This window comes from Prionailurus viverrinus, chromosome D3 (assembly GCF_022837055.1).
Source record: "Prionailurus viverrinus isolate Anna chromosome D3, UM_Priviv_1.0, whole genome shotgun sequence".
Classification (NCBI taxonomy): domain Eukaryota; kingdom Metazoa; phylum Chordata; class Mammalia; order Carnivora; family Felidae; genus Prionailurus; species Prionailurus viverrinus.
This window is the reverse complement of record NC_062572.1, coordinates 51,614,358-51,630,383: the sequence shown is the minus strand read 5'-3', so window position 1 is coordinate 51,630,383 and position 16,026 is coordinate 51,614,358. Positions and strand designations below refer to the sequence as shown.

The following is a 16,026-nucleotide window of genomic DNA, read 5'->3' as shown; positions in this document are numbered from 1 at the left end:
GTTTCCCTCTAGTCTTTAGACTTTATTGATCTCTGGGTGTTTGTGTATATACCTGCCCACTGCCCTCACCCCAATGCCCATGTTGGAATGTGACCCCTATTTACTGCACATCGCCCATTGTTTGCCTCCGTCCTGCTGTCCCTACAGAGCTCTGTTCCTACCTACCCTGTGTTGGAGCCCTGCCACCGCCTCCCTCTGCAGAAGCCTGGACTGGAGGTGATGAACAGGCCTACCTGTAACCCATCAGTGAGGCACAGATTTACAACACCTTGGTCCATTTTATATGGTGAACTGGAGTGTTCCCTTTAGTTGTTTTGGTTAACCCAAAGCAAAAGCTTTCACTTAATGAGTGCTGCCCTTTGCCAGGTCCAGTACAAGCGCTTGGATATTTCCAGAAGGCAAGAATGAAAATACCATCCAGTGTCCCTAACCTGATGGGTGTTGGAAGCTTGACTCCTGACTTCCACTTAGTCTTTAATGTTTTCTCTTTCTTAGTATGAAATACATAGAACATAGGGGATAAGTAGGGGATAATATAATTTGCACCCATGTTCCTATGCATATCTCCACATCTTGCTCTATTTAATTTAAATTCTTTTTGAAAGAAATGAATTATTACAAATAAAATCAAAGCCACTTGTATGACGCTTCCTGACGTCTTTCCTATCTTGCCCTCCCCTGGGTGGGGTAGCTGCTGTCCTCAGTTTGGTGTTACCACTACGTGTGTGTTTTTATATTCCTGCTTGATGTATGTCAATAACTTCACATTATATTAAACTTTATGTACAAAAATAGAGTCATCAATCATGCTTTAAACATTTTTTTTTTGCAAGGTTCATGCTGCAGAGTGCTCTGTCTCCAGTCTGAGTTTGGAATGTTGCTTAAATAGATTTCTGAACTTACCTAAAAATAATAGTCATCCCTAGGTTGATTTATAATTAAGTTTCTCTTGCAGTCTTACATGGATGTTAAAGAAACTGTTTGTTTGGAGATGTAACCCTGGGGATAAATGTAGCTCTAATTTTTCATTCTAATGCTGTTGCATGTTTTTTTGTTTGTTTGTTTGGTAGTGGGAGAATTTTGATGGACGTTTAGTTAGTCTTTAGGTCCTGCTGTTACAACCGTGCTGCAGTGAACGTGTGAGCATTCCTGCACACATTGACTGGAGCACCCATAGGAAAGTTTCCATAGGAATATACTCACCGTGTAGGCAAGGATGTATCCACAGTCATCTCTACTAGAGTTTTCCAAGTTGTGCTCCGTGGCTCAACTTGAGCCACGTTTCCAAGTTGAAGCTCTGTGCCAGCTTCCACTAACACCTGTGTGAGGGAGTTGGCTGCTCTGGGTCCTTGACTTGATACAGTCCTTTCTTGCACATGACAAACTGAAACTGTTTGCTAATTTGAAGGGTCTGAACTAATATCTCACTGTGGCTCCTAATACTTTTTTGCGATTAAATACTGTGCAATATTGAACAAGGTTCAAATTTACTTTTTGCTTTATTTTCCCAGATCTGAAAAGAGCAGTTTAAATATTAGATTAGTGTGGGTTTTTATGGCTTTCGTATTTGCAAAACTTCTCATGCATAATCCCGGTAGTCCTTTCATGGTGAGGCTGCGCTGTATTGCTTTGACAGCTGCTTTCAGGTCTCTCTCTTTCTGGGGCTTCCCTTCCTCCTTCCTCCCAATTTCTGATTCTCCTCACCAGTGCAGATTGCTCCTAATGCTAGCCTTGCCGATACTGCAGTCCCTCCCTCTGTCGGCTTCTGTAGGCTCTTCCTCCTCCTGCATTTGGATCCCCATCACTGCAGGGTGAAGTTTCCTATAATTAATGTCGACACTGCACAAGTGCTATTGAGCGCCGTGATGATGTCAGTAGGGCTGGAAGACATAGTGAAGCTAACTTGAAGGGGTAAGTGGATAGAACTTGGTATGGTTGAGTTTTAGTCGTGTGGGTGGTTAAAGGTTATGTGATAACAGAGAGGAAGATGGCAAGAGAGACTTTCTAATTTTTTTAAAATTTTTTAGAGTTTATTTATTTTGAGAGAAAGAGAGAGCACGAGTGGGGGAGGAGCAGAGAGAGAGAGAATCCCGCACTGTCAACACAGAGCCCAATGTGGGGCTCAAACTCACGAACCGTGAGATCATGACCTGAGACGAAATCAAGAGTCAGATGTTTAACCAACTGAGCCACTCAGGTGCCCTGAGACTTTCTAATTTTTAAGTATAAAAAGGAAACATAATTATATTAATCTTTATTTACATTTTTAATGTATCCTTGCCAAAGTAGAGAAATACATACTTTTGATTAGTTGTTTTTTTTCTTGGTACAGAATACTCTATATCCTGCGGTATGTTGTAGTTTTGTTTTTTAATTAACAGAGTATATTGAAACAAACTTCATAGCCTGGGAATTTGATGAGGATATAAAAATCTATATACTTGAATATACACGTTTCTTGAAAAGTTAAGTTGGCGGTGGTGATTTGTGGAGCCTAAAAACTATTTGGCTGTCCCCTACCCCTGGTCCACTTGATAATTCTTCAGTCACAATGACCATTTTAATGGAAATGTGCGGTCTTTAGAAGAACCTAGAATGTGTATTATTTCGATTTTACTGGACAGGACAAGTGGGATTTGTTTCTTCTACTCCAGTTATCAAAAAGATTAACCCTTTGCCCTCTACATTCTAATTGTAACTGTTCGGAAACAAAGGGGTTGTTTGTACAAGATAGCTGAAAAATCGAGGCTTTATGCCAAGTGGAATGTTTCTCGGTTGAAGGAGGTAGCAATCATTGCACACATTTTTTTCTTGTGTTGCAGGCGTCTGTAGAGGCTTCTGGTGAAATCGCATTATGCAAGACTGGATTTCCTGAAGATGTTTACAGTGCAGTCTTATCGCAGGATGTGCATGAAGGACAGCCTCTTCTCAATGGTACTATCTTAAAAGATATATTTGTACATACAGTGTCTATGCTCTTGAAACAAATTAGCCATTAAAAAGTCTCTAAATCATCTCTACTGTATAACAAGTATGAATTTTTCACAATCACTATAATGAGACTGTAGGGACTTTATTTTAGGATTACAGAAGAGCTTATGAATCTCTTATGTACATAATTGGAAGGCTCCTAATCTCTTGAAAACTTCAGAATTCTTCCATTTTTAATTTATGGTAGAAACCATTATGCAATTAATTTTTAGGTTTTTCTGCACACATTTTACTTATGTTGAAGAATACTATTTGCCAAACATGTGATTCTAATAGAGATTCTTTACAGCAAAAAATCCACTTAATATTTTGAGTTAAAGAAATACATTGTAGAAATTACTGGATAGCTAATTTAGTTGTTAACATGTGAATTTCAAATATAGACACATCTCCTATTTAAATGTGGATCAAGTTCATCGTACTTATCATGACAGTAAGTCTAGATAAAATCCGAAATAAAACTTTGAGTATCATAAACAAACTTGAAAGCCCCCCTCTTTTTTTTAATCTCTAATTGAAAGCAAATACAATTTTGGTTAGTAGTATTTTCATGGACTTATTTATCATTACATAAAATGTCATTGAAATGTGAAAGCAAAAAGAATTGATTAGTAAGTTGTATTTGAATTGTAATTCCCCACAAATCGTGCATATCTCTAAGGCTGTTTTAGAGAGCTCTTTTTAGAAAATCCGTGCAACCTCAGCTAATTAATTTACATAGGGCTGTACCACACAGCCTTAATTGAAGTGTCTCTGCAGCACTGACAAACCTTAGTGGTGTAATACTTAAGAATACCATAGACAGAGGACTTTGAAATGTAAATGGCCTCTTAGCTACTAAGGTTCTTTAGTGCAGATTATCATTTTATTTTCATTTCTATTCTAATGTGATTTGCTCATACCTATGTGATCTTTCTGAAGTTGATTTTTTTTTAAAGACGCTTTCTGTTCTTGCCTTATTACCTGGTATTTTAATGAGTAAATGTTAAATTAGTCTGTCTCAACACCGAATTGCTCATCTAATGGGTAGTGGTTGACATGTTAGAGGCTTAAGTCAAATCATAATTTTACTCACTACGAGTCTTGGAGTTCTTCCACACATTTGTCATTTTCTTTAAATCTTTGAATTGTTATGTGGTATCCTAGGACCTACGGGACCTGTAAATATTATTTGAATACTGAAAACAAAATGTGTTGATCACGCTTCTCTGGAATAATTCAGCCAGAGAATAAATACCAGTGGAATTTGCTGAATTTTTGCAATTTATTTCTGAGATTCATTTTTAAATGGATAATTCTTTCTATTTGTCTCTTTTCCTTAAAGCTTGCTGAAATTTGCTAGTTACAAATCAACACACGGTCTGTCGTTAGAAACCACTGATCTAAGATGAAGTACATTGGCACGTTGAATGGTTTTGAAAATGAAAGCCTGTTTTCTAATTATTAGATAATGCTGGTGAGGGTAGAAATTGGGTACAGTTGCCTGCCAGGGTCTTGTTAGTATAGCCTAGAAACTGGCTAGAGTTATGTGAAAGATTGAAACTGCTTTTGACTTTGTGCTCTAGCCATCACTGAGACAAGCGTGTATCATGGTCTCTGATAGAACTTCTATGCGTCGGTATGCCCAACTGTTAGCGTTGTTACCTCTTAGCCTTTTTTAAAAAACTGTTTCTCTCGTGCCATACCATTACCTTTTTCCTTGTCACTCATAATTAATGCTAAAGGACACCAGTATCTGAAAGCTTAAAACAAAAGTTCAAGATATTGATTAGTAGAAAGAATGTTTTTGGGTGAGGAAGAAAATTGACACAGGCTTTTGTGAAATATCCACTTTTTTTTTTTTTTTTTTTTTTTTTAACAAAAGTGTTGTCACCAGTGAAGTTTCCTTTGGAGAATTGTTATTTGGAAGAATTCCACATTTTTACCTTTTCTATCTTTTTGGAGGTTTTAGGGGGATAATGATGGAAAGGTGCATCTATACACTGAACCTGAATACCGTGCCATGGCTATGTTCATGAATTCTGTGCACTGAAGTTTACTTACCTTACATTTACTAAATCTGAAAGGGATCTATTGCTCGGCCAACCAGAGTGATCCTTTTTGCCAGGTTTTGTGATTTATGATGTTTAAGGAAAAAAGCAATAGTCCATAAGATGCATGTAAACAGTTTTCTAAGGCATTTGCCTCCTGGCCAGTTCTACCATATTAAAGTTTACTTTAGAGTCTGAAAGCTTACGGAAATCTTAACTCCTGACTCTTGATGCCTCCTTTGATTTCTTATTGATGACATTTGGGGAGAGGGGAGCAATATGTAGAGTATGGTTTCATAGGATACATCCCTGACACACCAGACCTTTTACAAAAGTTTGACATTTTGGTGTAGAGGTGTCAAATGCTGATTATTTTTCAAACAATGAAACAGCATAATCTTTGTGAAAGTGCTTGGAAAATATGAAGCATTAGACGGAGATATAAGGTGGTATTAGTCACGTTAGTGAATTTATGTAGAAGAAACATGAAAATGTAAAAGCTGGGCTGTAGTGTGGAGAGCATTCTCTTCTCCCCATCTGCCTTTTTGGGTTGTTGTTGTTGTTGTTGTTGTTGTTGTTGTTGTTGTTTTTGCTGTTGTGATGAACTTTATGGAAAGATTGCACCCAATGAACTAGTTGTTTCCCTCCAGTTTCTCTCCTGGTTGTCATTGATATGTTTTCTATAAAATCATGAAGAAGACAAATGTATTTTGTGATGAACCTTTACATTTCATGTTATACCCTGTTGACTATTTCCACTCTTTTGAAGATGGTTCAGTATTTAAAAAATGACCATATAGGCCTTTGTTCTATTTTGCTAGCAAAACCAGATTTTCCTTAACTGTGCCTCTATTTTTGCACTTACAGGTTGTTTCCAATTTTTCTCTCTTACATATAGTGCTGCTATGGAGATTCTTTTTTAGAGAACTTTGATTTTTCTTTAGGGATATTTTTTAGTGGGATTTATGCTCAAAAGTAGGATTACTAGGCCAAAGGGAATGTAGACTATTGACTTTTTTTTTATTTTTACATTTTTGTAGGACTCTTCCTTCCAAGGCTAAAAGTATGTTAGTTCTTTGCTACATCCTCATGACCATTTAATTTTATAATATTTTTCATATTTCTGTTTCCCCTCAAGTGAAAAACATTCTTTTTTTATCCTGTGGTATTCTCTGTGTTTGCCTTTGTAAATTAGGATCAATTTTAAAATGTTGAGGGACTCATTTTTACCTTGCATTTTCCTGTTCCGTTTTAAAAGCATTTATTATCAACCTCCCTCATTTTACAGATAAGCAAATTGGAGCTCAGAGAGATTATAGGCTTTTCCTATGATTATACAGCTCTTTAGATGGTTAGCTGGAGATCTGGAATTAGAACCCAGGTTTCCTGATTCCTAATTTAATTCTGATGATGGCGATGATTAACAAACAAAACAAAACATTATGGTATAACCCCGGAAGCAATGAGAGCTAACGACAGCTCGCCTAACTGGCCAGGTGTCTTGTGACAAGTTTATCTTAGACCTGGTCTTCTTTATTTCCACTCGCCTCTGTGACTTATGTGTTACTAGACATATTTGGGAATTGGTGACTATAAGGCAAACAAAGCCCCCATAATTAAAAAATACACTTCAGTTATTGTCACCATTGGTATTTTGCACACACCTGTTTACGAGCAGAAAAATTTAGGGCTTTGGAAAATAATATTTAGTCTTTAATATTTAACTTCTCCTCCGCTGAACTAGAAAAATCTCTTGTGGTATCACATTACCCGGAAATAAAATAACTGCAATCATAAATTTTCATTTTGTCCCCAGCAGAGTATCTGACACTATGAAATAACCACCCCATGACATTGCAGAGAGGAAGCAGGCTGTTTTTAGTATGGATGTCAAGAGTGATTTTCCTGTGTGTTGTGCATTGGTGGTCTGCATGCTTCGACATTTCACTAAGTAAACTCCTCCAACTCTGGTCAACATAAATAGCAACCTGCAATTACCGAGAATATTTTCAGTAATCCATTTATACTCACCAACTCTGGGCAGGACATGATGATTATTTTCAAGTGGAGGGAATTTGATTTAGATTAGTTTACTTACTGATTGAGGCTTGTCTGCATTAACATGCTCTGAGGAAGCTGTAATGTATGGTATCTTTAGATAACGGTACTAAAATACTTTTTATTAGTTTAGCAGGGCTTTACAACTGCACGACTTTTTTAATAACGTGAGTATTTTTGTATGATATGTGTTACTGAATGGGGAAGCCATCTTTATTTCAAGTAGTTTGCTGTGTTTGAGGCTTGTGTTGAATTGTTATGAAAACCTTGGCGCTGTTTTAATTTTTTTTTTAATTTTGGTACATATTTTTTGTTATTGAATGGGAAGATGTTTTTAAATATTTGAAAGGTAGGCTTATAAATATCTTATTTATAAAGTGGACCAGTCCCTTGAACTTAGATTTCCAATGGTTGTGGGAAAAGGCACTAAGTACTGAGATTGTTCTCTGGGATATTATGATAAACTCCAAGGAGCTACAGATGAAATGCAGCCACGTAGATTGTTAGGGGTGGGGACCTTGTTTTAACACCATGTGGCAGTAATAAGATCAACGTAAGAACTAAGAAATTCCATCCTTGTCTTCATCATATCATTTGGACTTTATTTAATACTTGGAATTTTTAATATCCCTTTTGATGTATTTTAGATCCATCTTAATGTTATGCTGCAAACCAAGATAAGCCAGTTTGGGTGGTCACTTTTTGTTTTTTTTTTAAATCCTTTACAGTTATTTATAATCTTCAGTAATTTAGAGTAGCTGAGGCCTACTGTCTCAAACTTGCAACTAGGACTGTGTTAAAGAAAGTAAGTCACAGTTCACATATGCAAACACGCTGGCAAGCAGGCACCCAAATGGTTTAAAATCTGTCGTCCTAGGAGCAGAGAGCCCCTTTCTCACTGTCCTTTTAGGCTCTTGAGTAAGCATCTAGAGAGGAGTAGAAAATATACACGAGAAATAAGTAAAATTTACACACGAGAAATAAGTAAAATTTACTGTATGTTAGATGGTGTAAATGCTATGGGGAAAAATAATGCAGAGAAGGGAAATAGGGAGAATGTGTGGTTCTGCAGTTTAAATAGGATGCTTAAGGGGAGGCATCACTGCATAGGAGATAGTTGAGTAAGAACTGCTGTTGGAGATGCTCCTAGAACTATAGCTATCTGGGAAAGAGCATTCAAACTAGTGCAAACATTAAGTGCAAAGGCCCTGAGGCAGGAGTGTTTTTAGAATGTTGGCGGGAGTGTTTTTAGAATGTTGGCGGAGCAGCGAGGAGCCTGTTGTGATCTGTTTGTGGAGAGAGGAAAGGACTGAGCAGTAGGAGGTGAGGTCAGAGGAGGTTAGACCAGGTATGGGTCACATTGGGTAGGGCCTTGTTGACCACTGTAAGGACTTTAGCTTTGACTATAAGGATATAAAAAACTATTGGCTTTTAGCCCAGGAAAGACATGATCTGATTGACAAAATAGCATCATTCTGGCTATTGTGTTGAGAAAAAACAAAGGGGATGGGGGGAACAAGAAGACCACTTAGGAGACTAGCAATAATGTCCATGTGAGAGAAGATGGTGTCTTGGACCAATGGGGTAGCACTGGAGTTAGGAGAAGGGGTCGGATTCTGAATATTTTTTTTTATTTTTTTATGTTTAATTTTTCAAAAATGTTTATTTTTGAAAGAGAGAGAGGGAGAGAAAGACAGAACATGAGCAGAGGAGGGACAGAGAGAGAGAGGGAGACATAGAATCTGAAGCAGGCTTCAGGCTCTGAGCTATCAGCACAGAGCCCAACGCGGGGCTCAGACTCACAGACTGTTGAGATCATGACCTGAGCCAAAGTCAGATGTTTAACCAACTGAGCCACCCAGGTGCCCCCTGAATACTTTTTTTTAAATGTGTTTTTATTTATTATTTTGACAGTGAGAGTGAAAGAGCACATGTGAGCGAGGGAACGGACAGAGAGAGAGGAGAGACAGAATCCTGAATAGGCTCCATGGAGCCCAATTCAGGGCTCCATTCCATGGCCTGAGCTGAAATCAAGAGTCAGACACTTAACCGACTGAGCCACCCAGTGTCCCTCGGATTCTGAATATTTTTAAAAATAATTTATTGGTGTGAAATTAATATAAACTAAAATTAGCCATTTTATTTATTTTTATTTTACTTTATTTGTTTATTTATTTATTTATTTATTTATTTATTTATTTATTTATTTTTACATGTATTCATTTTTGAGAGACAGAGAGAGACAGAGCGTGAGCAGGGGAGGGGCAGAGAGAGAGGGAGACACAGAATCAGAAGCAGGTTCCAGGCTCCGAACTGTCAGCACAGAGCCCGACATGGGGCTAGAACCCACGAACCGCAAGATCATGACCTGAGCCGAAGTCAGATGCTCAACCGACTGAGCCACCCAGGCACCCCTAAAATTAGCCATTTTAAAGTGAATCATTTAATGGAACTTAATACATTACAATGTTTTTCAGCCACCACCTGTGTCTAGTTCCAAATCATTTTCATCACTCCAAAGTAAAACCCCTTATCCATGAAGCATTTTCTCCCAACAACTTCCTCCCTGACCCAGTTCCTTAAACCTTTTGTTATCTGGCTTTTTTCACGTAGCGTAATGTTTTGGAGGTTCATCCACAACACAGCATGTGTCAGTAGGACTTCCTTATTATGGCCAAATAGTACTCCCTTATATGTATGTATGTATGTCTATGATTTACAGTCTGTCTCTAAACTATGTAACTATTTACTCATTCACTAGTTGGGCTTTCGGGGTGTTTTCACCTCTTGGCTATTGTGATTAGAGCTAGTGTGAACATGTGTATACGTATGGGGTTTTTTTGTTTGTTTGTTTTGGGTTTTTTTTTGAGTACCTGTTTTCAGTTCTTTGGGGTATATACCTGGGAGTGGAATTGAAGGGTTATATGGTAATTCTGTGTTTAACTTTTTGGGGAACTGCCAAACTATTTTGCATAGCACCTGCACCATTTTGCATGGCCACTAGCAAATACACAAGGATTCTGGGTTTTGTACATCCTTACCCAAACTTCTTATTTTCCATTTGTTTCGACTGTAGCCATCCTAGTGGGTGTGAAGTGGTACCTCTTTCTGGTTTTGATTTGCATTTCCCTAAGGACTGCTGATGTTGAGCTCCTTTTCGTGGGTATCATTTGGGTGTGTTCTTTGGAGGAATGTCTATTCAAGTCCTTTGCCCATTTTTAAATTTGGTGGTTTTCTGTCTTTGAGTTGTCAGAGTTCTTTATATATTCTGGATACTAGACCCTCAATAGATACATGATTTGCAAGTATTTTCTCCCATTCTCTAGGTTTTTTTCACTTTCTTGATAATGTCCTTTTATGCACAAAAGTGTTTAACTTTGATGAAGTCCATTTTTTTTCTCTTGTTCCTCTTGCTTTTTGTGTCATATCTTAAGGGTCCACTGCAAAATCCAAGGTCATAAAGATTTGCTCCCGTGTTTTCTTCTAAGATTTTTATGGTCTTAGCTCTTACATTCATGTCATTGACCCATTTTGTGTTAATTTTTGTATGTGGTGTGAGATTAGAAGTCCTAGTTTATTTGGATCTCTTTTGACAGTAGGGCTGGCAAGAGTTGATGGCTTGGGTGAGTGGTGGGGAAACAGAGTCAAGGATGACTCTGTGATATTTTGTCTGAACCCTGGGAAGGATGTTAGCCACTGTGATGGGGAAGATCAGGAATTTGGTTTGAATCTGTGGAGATGAATGTCAGAGATGTCAGGGGGGTATTTAGATGTAGGTTTGGGGTTCAGTGGAGTTAGGTAGGCTGCAGCATGGGGAGTCCTAAGTGTGTAAATGGTAAGTAGAGCCAAAAGCCAGGCTGAACTCACTAAGGATCCCCGTGTGAGGAGGAGAAAACCAAGGAAAGTAGAGAATTGGTTTCATATCAAGAATTTGAGCACTCCAGTGTTAGAAAGTCAGGATGAAGAGGCAGAGTGGAGACTGAGAAAGAGTGACCAGGGAGGTAGGATAAAAGTCAGGGAGGTGTGGTGTCATGTGAGGCATGTGAGGAAATGTTTTAAAGGGAGGGCTTGATCATCTGCGTCTGATGCTACTGTGAAGGATCAACTTGGATGAGGACTGAGAATTCACCATTGGTTCTGCAACATGGAGTAACTGGGGTGTTCAATTTGGGCGTGGTCAACAGTCAGGTGGAGGCAGGATGGTGGATACAGATTGAGTTTTCCCTTAAAAGGAAGAAGAGAAGTTGGGTGGTGGTTGGAGAAAAAAGCAGGGTCAACCGAGGATATTCTTTTTACAGAAGGGAGTGACAGGTTTGCAAAGGGACAGCACAGACTCCAGTAGTGAGGGGAATGGCGATGGTGCAGAAGAGAGGAGCTAATTGCTAGGACAATGTCACGGAGCAGACGAGAGAAATGAGATCAAGTGGGACTTAGAAACCTGTGTTGATGACGAGCTCCACAGATGTTTTTATGTACCTGCATTTGGGAACCACTCTAACACATTCTGTTGAGTCACTCCTAAAATGGTTTAAAATCCTTCATTTCAGCTTGATGATTTCATGTCAGCAGAAGGCTTGCTCTACAGAAATGGCAGATAGGATAAAAATGAAACCCTTGTGGTGTTCGATGATGTAAACAGTGTTTTCATTGCTGTAGCATCCTTGACAGATGGTTATCCAGTTTCTGCAAGAATACCACTGCTGCTCCCTCCCCCCCACATGAGGAGGAGATCACTCCCTTACAAAGTCTGCTCTGTCTTTGGAGAGCTCTAACTGTTAAAAAGTGGTTTCTTAAAAAGTTTAACTGGAGCATATGTTCCTAAAATTTTTACCCACTGGTGCCTGTCTCATCTTTTGGCATCATACAGACCAGCAAGTGTATTCTCTTATGCTCCCAGGTCATTTATTTCATCATTTTTTTTCATTCAAGGAGTATTTTTGCACGTTTGTCATCTATCAGGCCCTTTTCAAGGATCAAGCAGCGGTGGTCAACAAGACAGGAGAAATCCGAACTTAACACGTAGAGATGCTTCACGTATCTAAACACAATCACCTTGGTTCCTTAGATCTTCTCTGCCACAGGCTGAACATCAGATGGTTTCCTCAGTGGTGCTCAAGCATCCTGGTCTACTTGTTCTTTTCAATAGAGGAAACTGAACTCAGATCTTCCGTGCCCTGCCCTGTCTTCCTGCCTTTGATGTGGATGCGGCCCTTCCAGTGCAGCCCAAGGTGGCCTTGGCATTGTTTCCTGCTGCATCATTCTGTTGGCTCCTGTTAAGCCTGTGGTTAACTAAAACTCCGGGGTGTTTTTCAGATGAACTGCTTACCATCTTGCACTTGTAAAAATTGATTTTTGCACTCAAATGTTAGACCTATAAGTTGATTCTTTTTTCAAAAAGGCCCTCGTTTCAACATCATCTGGAGACCCCACTGGCAACCCAAACACATAGTAGCCTCAGAAATCAATGCCAGTACTTACTTTAAATCCTCATCTGAACAAAGGGTGTACAATAACATCTACAAGTTTTTAGGTGACATATGCTGCCAGATCGATGGAGTAAACCGTACCCCCCGCCCCCCCCACACACTTTAAATTGTTAAATGACCAAAAAGTGGTTGGATGAGGTTCAGCCTACAGCAACTTCAAGAGACATGTTAAGACTATAGTTCAGTTCATGGCCTATAATTTTCTTAAATAAGATTTCTTAACATCAGGCAATGGAGAAAAGACCTATTGCAGATGTATGAAGGTATAAATAACAAGGGATTTAGATCATCCCAGTTACTGCTTCAGATTCCTGCAGAAAAATGAATTTCATTAACTTTAACAGAAAAGTAAAAAATCATCTGTTTTCAAGAATGCATATATCTTTTAAAGCATGTCTAAGTTGTTACAAAGTCTCTACTTCACCTTGAGAATTTTTATGTCAGTAAACGATTGTCCCCTAAACTTCTAGAACACAGAACAAAGGTGAATCCATTATGATGAATCCATTACATTTTCAAACTGAGGATTTTGTTTGTTTTTGTTTTTTTGTTTTTGGTAGGGGAGGCCTTCAATAACTTTATATTTTGAATCCTGTCTCTGCAGGAATTTAAAGTTTGCTTCTTTAATTGTTCCTTGTTGAATCTTCATAGATCACTCTGGTTGGGATTTGCCCACTTATAAGGGAAAGTCACCGTCACCTTGACCTATTATTCTTTCTTCTTCAATGTGGATGAGGTTCGTTTCATGGGTACTTTACTGTCGTTCTGAAAAAAAATTTCTTTTAGTCTTTTTTTTCCCAAGTGGAATCGTCTTTGATGCTAATATTCAATATCTGAGCTGTACCAAGAATGAAATTGAGGGGAGCCTGGGTGGTTCAGCTGGTTGAGCGTCTGACTTCAGCTCAGGTCATGATTTCACAGTTTGTGAGTTCAAGCCCCACATCGGGCTCTCTGCTGTCAAGGCAGAGCCCACTTTGGAGACTCTGTCCCCTTCTCTCTCTCTCCCTCTCTCTGCCCCTCCCCCCACTCATGCTCTGTCTCTCAAAACTAAATAAATATTAAAAAAGAAAAAGAATGAAATTGAGAATGCCAGCCACTTTTGAAGATGTGTGTCCTTACACCTGGACATATATGCCCGGTGCCTCCCTGTAGGAGCAGATCATACTTTGTGACAGTGCATCATTTCAACTCATTTTGAGATTTCCGGTAGTATGAGGGAGTATCCTTTTAACAATTGAACTCATCAGATTTTAATCACGTTGCCTATTAAATTGACTGTGACATGCTTCTGTCCTATTTATATGCTTTTATCGTTTCCAATTTAACTTTTGTTCCTAGTGTCTATATTCAAATGTACAGGAAATAACTCTTCCAGAGTGCTCTTGTTTTAACTTTTTTTTTTAAAGCCAGTATCCTTGGTTTTCAGATTTTGGGGTGCTTGAGAGTTGCCCTGAGGGGGGCTTGTTGAAGTACAGATTCCTGAGACCTACCCCAGACTTTAAGGTCTCAGTCCTGAGAACATGCATTGCTACAAGTGAACTCCAGGTGATTCCATAAAGGTGGTTTTCACCAAACTTACACATTTGGGTTTAGTATGTGTTTCCATGACAGAAACACAGATCAGATGGATTTTTAGAGATCGTATACTTTGGAAGTGGTCCATTACCTCTTCTTTCTTGTTCGTTTGTTTTGTTTTGTTTATATAGAAGCATACTTTCTGTCTTTGGACAAATATTACCTGCATTTAGAATAAACATTGACTGGGGTGCCTGGCTGGCTTGGTCAGTTAAGCATCCAGCTCTTGATTTCGGCTCAGGTCATGATCTTGCAGTTTCTGAGTACGAGCCCACTGACAGGGCAGAACCTGCTTGGGATTCTTGTCTTTCTCTCCCTCTCTGTCTGCTCCCCCCCCACCAAAATAAATAAACTTAAAAAAATAAAATGGACATTGATGAAACCTTTGTTTATGTTAATGATTGATCAGAATAGATCTTTATACACTATTATTACATTTTTGTTTGTTTTTAAACATCTTAACATTTATTTCACCAGATGCTCAAGTAAGGAGACTAGTAAATTCTAATATAAGTGTGAATAAATGGAGTAAGATTCTGTACTTATCTGGTTAAAAAAATTATGGAAAAGAAAATGGCTCAGAAGTTCTACTTTCAGGTAATTCCTAGCGCTGAAATCTCCTTCTTTCTCTCTCCTTCAATTACTGGTATTATGATTTAACGAAGGTCATTCCTTTCTGAGGGGAAGCACCAATATACTGCATTTGATTTTCCTCTGACATCAACTAGCCTTCCTAATGTTCTCCTTTTACATTGGCATTTGACTTTGTTTTGCAGTTTGTTGAATTCCATTTTAAAATGCTACAAATAAGGGCCAGTGCATTATTACTTGGTCTTTTATTTCAGAAACCCACTTTTTTTTTGTTTAAAATTTTTTAATGTTTATTTATATTTGAAAGAGAGAGAGAGAGAGACAAAGCGCAAGTCGGGAAGGGACAGAGAGAGGGAGACACAGAATCTGAAACAGGCTCCAGGCTCTGAGCTGTCAGCACAGAACCCGACACGGGGCTCGAACTCACGAACCGAACCATGAGACCATGACCTGTGCCGATGTCGGACACTTAACAGAATGAGCCACACAGACGCCCCCAGAAACTCACTTTAAATTAACGATTCCAGATTAGCAGGTATTAGCAATTTAAGAAAGTATTGATATGGAAGTTTTTAGAGCTTGCGAAGTCTTTGTGTTCTATACGTTTATTCAGCAAATATTTGGTTTCTGGCGTGTGTAAGGAAGTCACTGTGCATTGCCTTGGAAAATGTCAGTGTGCAGCTAACACTTACTAGTGTTAGTAAGTAACTTACTAGTGGGGAAAATAGTCACAATCTGTGGGAATCATTTAAATTATGACTGTTTCTGCGTAGAATCTCTGTGCGGTTTTAAAGGCCAAAAGGAATGGGCCACCTTCATGAAATGATCAGAGAAAAATCTCAACGGAGCTGAGTACTTATTCTCCTAATTCCTTGGTGAAATTAAATCTTGTGGATTTTCACATTATGTGTCTATGTAATTATTCCTTCAGTTCCGTCACTTAGATCTGCTATGGCATCTTTTGTTGACTTGTCATCTACTCTGTTGATGCTGAAGACATTTAGTAAAGCATCTTGTTGCATTTATGCATAGGAAAATGGTCCCTTATAAGGTAATTTCACACTAACTACTCAAACTGATAAAGCTCTAGTATAGTGTTGTTGCTAATGGTTAGCAAATTAGCCAGTAACATGAGTCCTCAGTCCATATTAGTACCCCAGTGTCAGAGGTTTGATTGTCTTCCATTTCTTTTTTTTTCTTCTGTTTTTTTTTAATGTTTACTTATTTTTGAGAGAGAGAGAGAGGCAGAGTGTGAGTGGAGGAGGGGCAGAGAGAGGGGGACACAGAATCTGAAG

General features: G+C 38.6%; 1 protein-coding gene across 3 annotated transcripts in view; it reads left to right on the top strand.

Moving 5' to 3' along the window:
- The window catches only part of CDH2 (cadherin 2), a 214,277-nt gene that overhangs the window by 25,536 nt on the left and 172,715 nt on the right, over positions 1–16,026 (top strand). For all 3 annotated transcript variants that reach the window (XM_047828632.1, XM_047828633.1, XM_047828634.1), the window contains one exon: positions 2,823–2,934. In XM_047828632.1, the coding sequence (XP_047684588.1) occupies positions 2,823–2,934 (112 nt within the window). The remainder of the gene's footprint in view (positions 1–2,822; positions 2,935–16,026) is intronic.